The sequence below is a fragment of the Rhinopithecus bieti genome, unplaced genomic scaffold, assembly GCF_001698545.2.
Source record: "Rhinopithecus bieti isolate Rb0 unplaced genomic scaffold, ASM169854v2 scaffold_17429, whole genome shotgun sequence".
NCBI classification, from domain to species: domain Eukaryota; kingdom Metazoa; phylum Chordata; class Mammalia; order Primates; family Cercopithecidae; genus Rhinopithecus; species Rhinopithecus bieti.
Window position 1 is genome coordinate 347,076 of NW_016808905.1, and position 14,244 is coordinate 361,319.

The 14,244-nt window shown below is 47.1% G+C and overlaps 1 protein-coding gene across 1 annotated transcript in view; it reads left to right on the plus strand.

The window, feature by feature from the left end:
• Nucleotides 1–8,797: 8,797 nt before the first annotated feature.
• The window catches only part of GPD1L (glycerol-3-phosphate dehydrogenase 1 like), a 67,351-nt gene continuing 61,904 nt past the window's right edge, over nt 8,798–14,244 (plus strand). The window contains exon 1 of the mRNA XM_017887690.1: nt 8,798–9,047. Within this exon, the coding sequence (XP_017743179.1) occupies nt 9,001–9,047 (47 nt within the window). The 5' untranslated portion in view covers nt 8,798–9,000. The remainder of the gene's footprint in view (nt 9,048–14,244) is intronic.

Below are 14,244 nucleotides of genomic sequence, written 5' to 3' on the forward strand. Positions count from 1 at the left end.
CCCGCTCTTCCATCACGTGAGGACAAGCAAGAAGAACTTTACCAGACACTGAATGCCAGCACCTTGACCTGGGACTTTCCAGACATAAATTTCTGGGCTGGCCTCAGTGGCTCACGCCTGTAATCCCAGCACTTAGGGAGGCCAAGGCAGGCAGATCACTTAAAGCCAAGAGTTTGAGACCAGCCTGGCCAACATGGTGAAACCCTGTCTCTACTAAAAATACAAAAATAGCCAGGCATAATGGTACAAGCTTGCAATCCTAGCTACTCAGGAGGCTGAAGCACGAGAACAACTTGAACCTGGGAGGTGGAGGTTGCAGTGAGCCAAGATCCTGCCATTGCACTCCAGCCTGGGTGACAGAGGTAGACTCTGTCTGAAAACAAAGCAAACAGACAAACAAAATTCTGTTCTTTATAAATTGTCTAGTCTCAGGGATTTTGTTATAGCAGCACAAACAGACTAAGATATCTGCACTTGCTCAAGTCTCACTTCCCTACCTTCCATTTATTTACACCTCCACCCACCACACAATGAGTTTACGCTCAGCTCCAAAACTGAAAGTGACTTCCTCTGACCAGAGACAGCAAAAAACAGGCCTGTGGTTAGCCCATATATTGCTTTCAAGCGGACTGGAAAACATTTTCCTTTTCAAGACACTTGCTTCCATCTATCAGAAAATAGTCATCTTAGGTATACTGATCTACAATGTCTGCAGTGTGCATGGTGCCTGCTGGTGTTGTGCAGTGTGCTACCTGCACAACCATATGAGGGCCTTACCAACATCCTCCTAGCCTGAAGATACATTACACTTTAGTCCTATCCTTTTTTTTTTTTTTTTTTTTTAAAAAAAAGACAAGGTCTTGCTGTGTTGCCCAGGCTGGTCTCAAACTCCTGGGATCAAGCAATCTGCCCATCTCAGCCTCCCAAAGTGCTGGGATTACAAGCATAAGCCACTGCACCCAACCCTGGTTTTTATTTGACCACTCTCAACTCCCCTGTGACCATCCTTCCTTCTTGAAATGTTGCCTTCCTTTGGTAACTGTGATACTACCCAATGTTCTCATTGTTTCTTTCTCGTCCTCTCATGCGCCTCTTTGTTAATACTTAGTCCATTCCAGAGTCTGTCCTGGTTTGTCTTCCCATCTCTCTGAGTGATCCCAATCACTTTCATTCAACATTTATTGAGTGCCCACTCTGTGCTAGGCATTGTTCTAGGCACTGACCACTTGCAACTTTTAAATACATGCTGGTAAATGACAAATGTGTCTATCTCAGGCTCACACATCCAACTGCCTCCCTGAAATCTGAACTTGGATATCAAATGACCTTCCCCAAACTTAACTTGTCTAGAACTGAGTTCATCATCTTTCTCTCTAGATCGGTTTCTCTTCCTGGGTTCCCCATTTTAGCAAATGATATTCATTCAGTTGCCCAAGACTGATAGCTGGAGTCATCCTAGACCCTTTCCTCTCCCGCACCTGAGAAAGTAGTAAGTCTTTTTTTCTGCTTCCTAGATATGTCTGAGTTTCAATCACTTGTCTCCATCACTGTTACCACCACACTGGTCTCCATCTCAGTCTAAGCCATTATTATGGCTCTTATAGAATACAGCAGCAGGCTTCTTCCTGGTCTCAGCCTTTGGGCCTTCTCCCTGTGAATTCATCCAGAGCATGCTTCCTATGACACAAGACTGATGATGTTAAGCTCCTGCTGAAACTCTATAGTGTTTTTTTTGGCCTTCAGAATTTCAGTTCCAATTTTTCAATATGCTTTATAAGGCCAACCATAATCAGGTACCTCCTCTACCTCTCTGTTTTTATTTCCATTTCCCCTTTCCCCTCATATTCTGTCACTCATTCATTCTTCCCTCCATCCATATTAAACTCCTCTTAGCTCCTGAACATCCCATTCTTTCTCTAGACTCTGAATTTTGCCTGTGCTATTCCCTCTGCATGGAAGAGTTCATTGGCTGCTCTCCCACCCCTTTACTTTGCCGATGCCACCTTTACTTCACGCTTCAGCAGAGATCTTACTTTATCTAAGAAGCCTTCTTAAACTCCCAAATCTGGGACAAGGGTCTTTTTCTGAGCTGCCATAGTAAGCTGGTACCATTGATCACACTAGGGTGCTTCCCTGTTCATTGGTCTACATCTTCCTTTAAATATAAGCATCTAAGAGGGCAGGAACCTTGCTTCTCTTGAGAGTTTGTTTTTGAGAGAGACTCTCACTCTGTCATCCAGGCTGGAGTGCAATGGCGCAATCTCAGCTGACTGCAACCTCCACCTCCTGGGGTCAAGTGATTCTCCTGCCTCAGCCTCCTGAATAGCTGGAACTACAGGCATGCACCACCACACCTGGCTAATTTTTTAGAGATGGGGTCTTGCCCAGGCTGGTCTCGAGCTCCTGAGTTAAAGTGATCTGCCCACCTCAGCCTCCCAAATTACTGGGATTACAGGTGTGAGCCACCTCACCCAGCTCTTGTTTAATATTTAATTCTTGGGACCTAGCACAGTGACCAGCACATAGTAGGTGCTCAGCAAGTACATGTAGAATAAATGAACAGTTGATAAGTGCAGGATATGAATCCAAAAATTCTGGTCCTGGCTCAACACTGGACCCTTGGAAAGTGTTTTTTTAGTGTTGCTGTACCTTAGTGTCCTCACTTGTAATATGAATATATAATATAGAGCATGGCAATGGCAATTTTAAAACATAATCCCCAAATTCTTTGGCACTTCTTTTAATGAGAGGTAGAGCCTATGTCCCTTCCTTTAGAATCTGGGCTCTGTAATTTTTTGATCAAAACAAAAGTCATGTCATGGCCATTTCTGGATTCAAGTCTTAAGAAATTAGCAATTTCCGTTTTGTTTTTCTTGTGATGCTTCCTTGCAGAATGCAGGCACTATGCCATGGAGGAGCAGCTCCAGAGAAGCCCACGCAGAGGATTCCAGCCTTCAGCCCTCAGCTTCCGCTGAGCTCCCAGGCAGCAACAGGCACAACTTGGCAGCCATTTTGGCCTCCATCTTGCTCTATCCAAGCAAGACGTCTTAGAAGTGGATCTTCCAGCCCCATTTGAACATCCACCCCCATATAATATTCCAGAGATAAAGAAATGGTGTTTTAAGATCTACCTTTTGGGATGGTTTGTTATGCAACAAGCAATAATCAGGACAGATTTTTGTACCCAGAAGTGGAGTACTGATGACACCATAACACACAGCACTGGCTTTGGGACTGGGCAGCAGATATAAGCCAGAAACGCCTCTGGGAGCATGTTAGTAACGGTGTAGGAGACTGGGGGTGAGGACTTAAAGTGAGGGAAATGTTATCCAGAGAGAGGAAAGGGGACTCCAGTTACATAGAAAAGTTTGACAACACTGTTGCCATTGCCTTCTGCAATGTGGAAAATAAAAAGTGTACTTCATGAACTCAGTGACCTTGCTAAGGAGATTTCTGGGCTGAGTTTCCAAAGTGCTACCTGATTTTTACCTGGCTAGCTAGTGGCACCTCTTTCTACCACAATGCATGAACCAGTCATGTTGTTAAAGACATTGTCTCCATGCATGACATTATGTACACTCTATGCCAAGCTTGTCCAACCCACAGCCTATGGACCACATGCAGCCCAACACAAATTTGTAAACTTTCTTAAAGCATTATGAGATTTTTTTTGCAAGTTGTTTTTGTTTTTGTTTTCTTTTGTTTTGATTTTTTTTTTTTTAGCTCATCAGCTATCATTAGTGTTAGGGTGTTTTATGTGTGGCCCAAGACAGTTCTTCGAATGTGGCCCAGGGAAGCCAAAAGGTTGGACACCCCTGCCCTAAGCCTTCTCCAGGTCCCCAAAGAGTTGGCACTGTCACAATGACAATGGCTAACCTTTTGTCTTCCAGGCTATTCAACCCTTTTGGAGAAGGTGGCACACAGAAGACCAACATCATTGGCACTGTCATCTTAGACAAAAGAGTGGGACTGGTAGAAGATCAGCTATCTCAAAATTGGAAAGCAGGTTACTAGTTCCTATCCACTGTGGTTGGTTTGGCTTTCTTCACTCCTCTGTACTGCAGGTTCTCCTTTCGCCCGTGATTTTCATTAAACATCTACACAAAAATGATTTAATATGTGCAAAATGTGTAAATAACTAAGCCTGCCCTTCACCATATCCACAGTCCTCCATTTTGTGTGTTTCCTTTCCTTGTTTTCCTCTACAGTTTCACTACATGTGAATCCCTAGTGATAGATTTATTTTTGTTTGTTTCTGAACTAACAGAAATGGGATCTCACTGTATGTATTCTCCCGGAACTTGCTTTATTTTCTCAACATTAGGTTCATAAATTTCACCTATTTGTTTTTTGTCTTAATCTTTGTAACCAGTCTGTAACACCAAATGACTATCCTCTCTGTCTGTTCTCGCACAATGTGTTGTGCATATCAGGTCACCAATAAACACTGTAGGATGATGCTGGACAGGATATATCCACCGTGTTGGGAGAAAAGCTGAGGATTGGTAGAGAAGCTGAGGCAGGGCTTGGAACATGTCCAGGGTCCAGGGTCTAAAACCCCTCCTGGCCTTTGGAATGGGTCTAGACTTGCTGGCTCCTTTCTCCCATTATCTCAAGTAGCCATATGTTTCAAAGAAAATGCTAAACCGTCACAGCTGTAGCTCATTCACTTGATACACCGCTTCCTTTCAACCCCCACATCGTCACCACCTGTTTCTTTGTTATCAGCAATAAATAGCGTGGGCTCCCAGAGCTCAGGGCCTTTGCAGCCTACATACTAGCATTGGCCCCCGGTCCCACTTTCTCTCTTAACTTGTCTTTTCTCATTCCTTTGACTCTGTTGGACTTTGTAGCACCCATGGCCTGGTGTTGGGTCTGATCACTCCAACACACAGAATAGCTGGGTAGCTCACATTCATGCAAATGTAGTTGTAATATTCAGGAATAAGAGTTTCCAGAGAAGTTACAAAACTTATAAGTGGCCCCAAAAAAATTAAAAAAAAAAAAAAAAAAAAAAAACTTTTAGGTGACTAGGAGTGGTGGCTCTTGCCTATAATCCCAGCACTTTGAGAGGCCAAGGCAGGAAGATTGCCTGAGGCCAGGAGTTCAAGATCAGCCTGAGCAACATAGCAAGACCCTCTTTCTACCAAAAAACCCCTTTTAAAATAAACTAAAACTTTTAGGCAACTGCTAAAAATGAATAATTTGGTGTAAAGGAGACAGAGCAGGGACCCCTCTTAAAGGCCTGTGGATCTCCCAAGCATGGAAATAACAGAAAATCTTGAGTTCATTCAAGGGAAATTCCAGGCACCTACCCAGCCTTGAGAAGCAAATGAGCAAATTAATAAGCAAGAAGGTAACAGTAACTTAAAACAATAGCCAAGGCTGGGCACAGTGGCTCATGCCTGTAATCTCAGCACTTTTGGAAGGCTAAGGTGAGCAGATCACTTGAGCTCAGGGGTTCAAGACCAGCCTAGGCAACATGGCAAAACCCCGTCTCTACAAAAGATACAAAAATTAGCATTGTGACATGTACCTGTAGTCCCAACTACTTAAGAGGCTGAGGGAGAGGATCACTTGAGTTGGGAGGCAGAGGTTGCAGTGAGCTGAGATTGTGCCACTGCACTCCAGCTTGGATGACAGAGCAAGACTCTACCTAAAAAAAAAAAAAAAAAGCCAAGGAAGTTAGAGTCCAAAGATGGTCCCTATGGAAACTAATGATGCATCTTAACATATGTCCCTGAGTTGTGTTTTAGAAACCCAGACCCTCACCAAATGTATCCATTGGCATGTAGACCAAGGATAAGGAGGAACTGAGGATTGAACTCTGACCACTTTTCTTTGTTCTAAATGTCTTCCAGAGGGGCCTAAAAGTCATGCCTGCAAATCAGAACTAACATTCTCTTTTTTCTTTCGTTTATTTTTTCTTTTTGGAGATAGTGTCTCATTCTGTTGCCCAGGCTGGAGTGCAGTTGCACAATCATGGCTCACTGCAACCTCCACCTTCCAGGCTCAAGCAATCCTCCCACCTCAGTCTCCCAAGTAGCTGGAACCACAGGTCTGTGCCACCATGGTCAGCTAATTTTAAAATTATTTTTGTAGAGATGGGGTCTCCCTATACTGCCTGGGCTGAGAACTAATGTTCTTTTCTGCTGACCCCAAATTTTTAGACAAAGTTTTATTTAAAGTTCCTTAAAGAAAATCTCTGATTCACCTATGACCTGTGGGTCCCCCCCGCCACCTTTGAGATGTCCTGCCTTTTTAGGTCAAACCAATGTGTAGCTCCACGTATTGATTTATGACTTTACCTGTAACCTCTGCCCCACGCACCTTTATTTTACTTTTTATTTTTGAAACAGGGTCTCGCTCTTTTGTTCAGGCTGGAGTGCAGTGGCACAATTACAGTTCACTGCAACCTCGACATCCTAGGCTCAAGTAATCCCCTCATCTCAGCCTATCCCGACTAGCTGGGACACACAGCTAATTTTAACTTTCTGTAGAGACAGGGTATGTGTTATCCAGACTGGTCTTGAACTCCTGAACTCAAGCAATCTTCCTGCCCCCGCCTCCCAAAGTGTTGAGATTACAGGTGTGAGCCAGCGCACCTGACCCCCAACTGCCTTTAAAACCCTTACTTGCCAGCCATCAAGGAGGAGCTACCTGATTCTCCTTGCTTGGTGCCCTACAGACAAACACCCTTCTTTCTCCCTCTGCAAACCTTGGTGTGGGTATTTGGCCTTACTGTACCAGATGAAGGGATCCTAGTTCAGTTAGACAATATAAATATTTGCAGTGTATGTATCTACCCAAGTACATGACTTCATTATTCAATTTGACAAATGCATTCTGTTACACAAATACAGAAAGGATTAATAAAGCTTGACTAGCCCATCTTTCCCATTATCTCTGCATGTATCTTTGCATTATTGCAAATAATTGAGAACAAACCATTGGTGAGGGGATAGAAAGACTGCTCTGGCTCACCAGCTCCTTTGAAGTATTTTCTTAAGCAAATATCATAAGTAACACAAATAACTATTCCATTCAGTGTAGAGAACAAAGCAAAAATAACAATTCTCTGAGCATCAAACTAATAGGCTTAGTATTATTATTATTATTTTTTTGAAATGGAGTTTCGCTCTTATCGCCCAGGCTGGAGTGCAGTGGCAAGATCTCGGCTCACTGCAACCTCCACCTCACAGGTTCAAGCGATTCTCCTGTCTCAGCTTCCCGAGTAGCTAGGATTACAGGCATCCGCCACCATGCCTGGCTAATTTTTTGTATTTTCAGTAGAGACGGGGGTTTCACCAAGTTGGGCAGACTGGTCTCGAACTCCTGACCCCAGGTGATCTGCCTACCTCGGCCTCCTAAAGTGCTGGGGTTATAGGCGTGAGCCATGGCGCCCAGCCTAGGCTTAGTTTTTTTGTAGGTACTAGAGTATTTGTTTCTTTAGCCAAAATCCACTGATATTTTAGTCTTCTGGTTCTCAATCTTGGCTTCCTTTTGCAATTACCTCTTGAACTTTAAAAAATTCTGCTCCAGCCCGGGCAACAGAGGGAGACTGTCTCAAAAAATACATAAGTCAATAAATAAATAAACATGCTGATGCCTGGATCCCACCCTGGGACATTCTGATGTAACTGGCCTACAATGGTGCCTGGGCATGGGGATTTTTAAAAGCCCCAGTGACTCTAATATGCAGCAGACTTTGAGAACCACTGGTTTAAAGGACTTTGTCTTACTCTGACAGTGTCTAGCACAGTGCCTGGCAGAGACTGATGCTCAGAATGAACAAACTAAGGTTCTATTTGTCAAGGAGGAGGGGAGCATTGTGTTAATCACAAATGCAAACAAATCACAAGCAAGGGATAAGTCAGGCCCTGGGCAAAGACAATGGTAAGGCAATTCCTGCCAGGTAAGTGTGTGAGGGTGACACCCACTGAATGCAAGCCGTTGTTACCTTTTTTCCTTTATTTTTATGTATTTATTTTTTGTTGAGACAGAGTCTCACTGTCCTTCAGTCTGGAGTGCAGTGGCCCTATCCTGGCTCACTGAAGCCTCGACCTCCTGGGCACATTTAATTCTCCCACCTCAGCCTCCTTAGTAGCTAGGACTACAGGTGCATGCCACCATGCTTGGCTAATTTTTTAAATTTTTGTACAGACGGGTGGGGCTCCTAATTACGTTGCCCAGGCTGGTCTCGAACTCCTGGGCTCAAGTGATCCTCCTGACTCGGCCTCCAAAAGTGCTGGGATTACAGGCCTGAGCCACCGCACCAGGTCATGTTTCTATCTTGACTCTAACTAGAAAAGGTGTCATCCTTGAAATACAGGTACTCTCCAGCCAAATTCCAAAGCCCTCTGAAGATCCAAGTTCACTAAGAAGCTCAGAGGTGCCAGGCTGTGTCTTGTTTGTGCAAATGAGGCAGAGGATGACAAGGCAGGGTGGGCACTTCGAGCTCTGCCCCAAGTCTGGTCGGCTTGAGAGTCAACCTAGGAGCCTCTCTCGGCTCCAAATGGGAATGTGGCAGCCCTTCCCGCGTACGGAAAAAGGAGCGTGTAAGGGGCACCACGGCGAGATGGTCGGGTCTGCTCCACCCATGAGGACGGAGTGCAGCCTCCACCGGGAACCAGGGGCGGGAGTCGCTGCTCAGTGGCCCAGGCCTGCACGTGGCGCGGCGGGAGCTGCTGTCTAGGGCCGCGCAGCGACAGCGGATGAGGACTACATGTCCCGACGTGCCTCGGGAAGGGTGGGGCGGTGCCGGAGCCGGGCCGGGAGGCAGGCCAGGGCCAGGCGTGCGCAGTGGTTCTTGGGAGTGGCGAAGCGGGTCCTGCCCGGCTGTCAGCTGTGGCCCCCGGAGCCGGGCGGGGGTGGCCGCGACCATTGGCGGAGAGGCGAACGGGGCGGGGCCGCCGCCAGCCGCTGCGGGCAAGCCTGAGCAGGCGGAGGTGGGCAGCCGGCCAGGGAAGCACGGTCCGGGCGGCTACACTCGGCCTGGCCATGGCAGCGGCGCCCCTGAAAGTGTGCATCGTGGGCTCGGGGAACTGGTGAGCAGCGGCGGGTTGGAGGCCGGGGCTCCGCTTCCAGGAAGCGCCTCTCCCGGGCGGTGAGGGCTGCGCGCCCCATGCTGCGGCGTGGGCATCGGGCACTGCGCGCAGGGAGGCGCGGTGGGCGACTTCGTTGCTGGGCTGGGCACGGTGCGCCCGAGGAGGCCGCACCGGAGCACTCGCTCGGGAGGCGCTGGGCCCGCGTGCGTGCGGGGAACAGCGCGGAGAGAGGGCACCCCGCGCACGCGGGCACCTGTCTGCGCCCTCGTTACTGAGCGCGCAGAAGCCACCTGCTTGCCACGCCTGGGTGTTTTGCACAACATCCTAAGGGCTTACTCTGTTCTCCACGGCGGATCTCCTGGGTCAAGGACTTGGAGGAGGCTCGAGCATTCTTACTGCAGTTTCGGTGTTGAGGAAACCGAGGCGGAGAGGGCTAAAGGTCTCTTGCTGCCCAGGTCACGGGCGGGGCAGGCTCTACCCTTCAAGGTGCCCGTCTCGCCCCCGCTTCTGATAGGTCCACTATCTTAGGCGCGTCGTATCAGGAAGAAAATCCAAGTTTCAACAGGCCGCTCCCCTGAGGCGTTGAGAATTCTCCTTTGCCGAGATGTTTGCCAAGCTTTGAGTCTCTTTGGGGCCTTATTTGACTTTAACATTTTATGGAGCACTTTAGAAATGTCAGTTCTTCTAGTACGCTTAATCAAACGTACACTGTAGGATTCTCTGGTGTGTCTGGGTGAATGTAGAGGTGGGGGTGTGAAGGGGGAAGGAAGCAAAGTGTAGCATCTGGTGTTTCTAAGCCTTTTTTCATTGCTGTACACTCCTTTCGCCACACTGGAGGGACTGGTGTACAATAGTTAAGAGTGATGATCTCCTTTCAGTGCTCCTGTTTACCGGGTTTTCTGTGGCGTGACAGGCATCAGAAGTGCTGCAGCAGTTGGTCCTACGTAGTTGGTCTTAGTTTTACTCTTTCAAGACTTGGCCCAGAAAGTACTTATTGATGGAAACCTTACCTGGTTCTTCACTTTTCCATCCCAGCAAGGCCAGTGGCCTCTCTCTGTGTCCCTATTACTGGCCTGTATCATTGTTTTATAAGGAGTTATTTGATTATCTGTCTCCAACTTTTGAGAAGGGCATCTACCCTAGTGCCTGGCATATGCTAAGTCAATACTAAGACTCTGTTGCCCAGGCTGGACTGCAGTGGTACGATCTTGGCTCACTGCAACCTCCACCTCCCGAATTCAAGCGATTCTTGTGCCTCATCCACTTGAGTAGCTGGGATTACAGGTGTGAGCGACCGCTCCCTGCCTCAAAACTAATTTTTTTTTTTTTGAGACGGAGTCTCGCTCCGTCGCCGGGGCTGGAGTACAGTGGCCGGATCTCAGCTCACTGCAAGCTCCGCCTCCCGGGTTTTTTACGCCATTCTCCTGCCTCAGCCTCCGGAGTAGCTGGGACTACAGGCGCCCGCCACCTCGCCCGGCTAGTTTTTTGTATTTTTTAGTAGAGACGAGGTTTCACAGTGTTAGCCAGGATGGTCTCGATCTCCTGACCTCGTGATCCGCCCGTCTCGGCCTCCCAAAGTGCTGGGATTACAGGCTTGAGCCACCGCGCCCGGCCAAAAACTAATTTTTAAAACCATAATGATATTTGGTTGAATAATACATTCACATTGTTTAACAACCAGGGCCAGGCGCCGTGGCTTATGCCTGTAATCCCAGCACTTTGGGAGGCTGAGGTGGGCCCAGGAGTTTCAGACTAGCCTGGACAACATGGTGAAACCCCGCCTCTACAAAAAATAAAATATTAGTTGGGCATGGTGGCACATGCCTGTGGTCCCAGGTACTTGGGATGCTAAGGCAGGAGAATCGCCTGAGCCTGGGAGGCAGAGGTTGCAGTGAGCCGAAATTAGATCGCACCATTGTACTCTAGTCTCAAAAAAGGGAGTGAAACCCTGTCTCAAAAGAACAGAACAAAACAAAAAATAAAAAACAAAAACCAAAGCGTACCAAAAACAGTGAAACATCACCCATCCACATTTATCCCCCCTGAATACCTCCTGAAGGAAAACCAGTGTTAGGAATTACTTCTGTCCTTTCTGGAGGAATTCCATGCAAGTGGATGCTTACATATATTCCTTTCCCCCTCCACCCTACAAATACTAGGGTATTGTGTACTTTTCTGTGAGCTGCATTTTTCAACCAACAACAGAATGTTCTACACAACATTTAATAGAGTTGGTACCTTGCTGCTGCAGAGCTTAATTTGGACTTTCAGCTTGGCTTTGCCAGTTTTAATCTCAAGGTCACTTGAGTGCAGTGTCAGCTCCCCTGTTGGCCCATGCCGTTTGAAAGGCACCCATTTAGCACATGTTTTTTTAACATTAGTTTTCTATTCTGTAAAATTCCACAGATGACAGCCCCTTTTCCTAATTTGCAAGGTGCAGGACAAGTAACACAGCTCTGCCATGCTGGAACTGGGCCTGGAGCAAGAGTAGTGAAGTGAGCCTCCTGCCCCTTCTGCTGGGATTTGGCTGCCTGCCCATGGCTTCTTCATTCTGGTGTACTTGACTGTTTCCTTGGCCCACTCCAGCCCAGGGAAATGGAGTCGAACTTGGCCAGTGATACTGAAGCAGAGCAATTGAGAAATGTGCTGATAGTTTGGGCTGGCTGCCTGGCTTCATTAATTATGGGATTAGACGGGAACAATTCTTGGCTTCTGTGCCACTGCCTTTGGGTACAGAGATACTCAAGTCCTAGAGAGAGGATCACGACCTCCCCAGAAGGATTCAGGAACTCAGGAACTGAAAACAACATGGAGAAGCCCCAGAGGGGTGTTAAGCTCTGGTCAGCAGACGTTTGAGTGTTGCCCGGTGTAGATACTGTGGTCTGACCAGGGATGCAGACACAGCTGAACACAGTCCCTGTCCTTAAACAACTTACCTTCAGGTCTGAGATCAGTGAGGGCATGGAAGATAAGACCGAAGGAAATGCCAAGTGGAATGGAATAACTGCTTACATTTTAAATCGTGTTTCTTAAAGTGTGGTCCCAAAACCACTTGTGTCAGAATTACCACTGAAACTAGACTTGCTTAATCATTCCCCTGAGAATGAGATTTTTTTTCTTAAGGAACTTTAGCCTTTTGCCAAATTTAATACAGATCAAGAAGAGATAGACCTAGCCTTCCGGATCTGGTTCTTACCTCAGGAATGTCAGGTTGCTTGAGCAATATTTATACTTGGAACTTTAAGGCAGTTTAGCCTGCTTGTGTAAATAAAAGTGTTTGTCACATATGAGAACTCTCACATGGAGTGCCTCTCCCAAGTCAATTGTCATCAGTTACAATACAGTTACCAGCATATTGAATTTAGCTGGCTTGCCAGGGGGCTTCAGCCAGGAAGGTCTTGGGCAGGAAAGTAAACGTGTTGTATAACATGCCCTTGTCCCGTTCTTTGGTGAAGCTCATTTTCTCTACACAGATTAGAGAGAGGAGGCCAGAGGAGGGGCCCTCATGCATCCAGCGGAGCCCTGCTGTGCTACCCACTGCCACAGGTGCAGGGAGGAACTTCCTAACCTGCATGACTTTTCCTGGCTCTGGGACTTTGATTTGGAAAAGCAACAAAAGCTTCTCAGGTTCTTTCAAAGATGAAACAGTTTCTTTTTTCTTTTTTTGTTTTTGTTGTTGTTCAGACAGAGTCAGCTGTGTTACCCAGGCTGGAGTGCAGTGGCACAATCTTGGCTCACTGCAACCTCCATCTGCTGGGTTCAAGTGATTCTCATGCCTCAGCCTCCTGAGTAGCTGGGATTACAGGCAGGCACCACCACACCCAGCTAAGTTTTGTATTTTTAGTAGAGACAGGGTTTTGCCGTGTTGGCCAGGCTGGTCTTGAACTCCTGGCCTCAAGTAATCTGCCCGCCTTGGCCTCGCAAAGTGCTGGGATTACAGGCATGAGCCACAGTGCCTGGCCCAATATTTCTTTTTTTAAACCAGCACCTTGGGAAGATCACCCAGATACAGTGCAAAATAAAGTTCTAGAGTTAAAACCTCAGGGCCGTATTTACAGCCAAACCCTTGTGATAGGAAGCATATGTCCAGAAACACATCCTCAATCTCCTTTGGAGGCAGGGTAGTGCAGTGGTATAAGAAAGAGCTTGGGAATCTGACTGCCTGGGTCCCCCACTTGGCAGGTCTGAGGCCTTGGGAAAAGTGCTTCTCTCTAAGAATCATATGTTGGTACCTGCTCTCTGGGATTATGGTTAGGATTAAATGAAATGATCTGGGGAGAGTGCATGGTGACTAGCACTCATAAATGACAGTTGCTATTAGTATTATTAGTTTCATCATCCTTGATCAGAGTTGTCATTAAGTCACAAAATGGACTGGTTTGGGGTTTGGCCAAGGTTGTAGAGAGGCAGAGGATGGGAGAGAAGACAGGAGATGAGGAGAGTGGCTGATAGACAGCTGGAGGAGTGTCCTTGGGAGTTGCCTGTCTCTTGTCCTTGTTTTCACATCACCCCACAGCCTGACATTTTCTCTGATACTGAAGGTCAAGGAGCACTTTGGCCCACTTTGCACTGATGACTGAAACTGGACCTGTGACTCTTTTTTTTTGGTCTGCTGGGATCGGCTGGGTGCAGCATCCTGGCTGTTCGTCCGCCCTGGACACCCTTTTGTCTGCGCTACTCAGTTTCTGTTGTGATTCTCGCCACACAGAGAGCTCAGAAACAATTTGAGTGACTATAAGTTAGCTCCTTTACGGGCAGAAATAATCCTTCCCTGAGGACAGGCACACGGACACACTTCTACCTTGGAAGTTGGAGTGAGAGTTGATAGGATGGACTGGAGATGAACTGGGAAGAGATTTAGAGTTCCCTCGTGGGCTAAGGTGAGAAAGTTTGTACAGCTTTTTAAAAAGTAATATTTAATCACCTGTTTCCTTCATCTCCCACACCTGTTCAGTGTACAAATCATGAGTGTGGCTGGGTGCAGTGGCTCATGTCTATAACCTCAACACTTTGGGAGGCTGAGGTGGAAGAATCATTTGAGCCCCACAATTTGAGTCCAGCCTGAGAAACATAGCAAGACCCTGTCTCTAAATTTAAAAAATAAATAAGGCCGGGCACGGTGGCTCAAGCCTGTAATCCCAGCACTTTGGGAGGCCGAGACGGGCGGATCACGAGGTCAGGAGATCGAGACCATCCT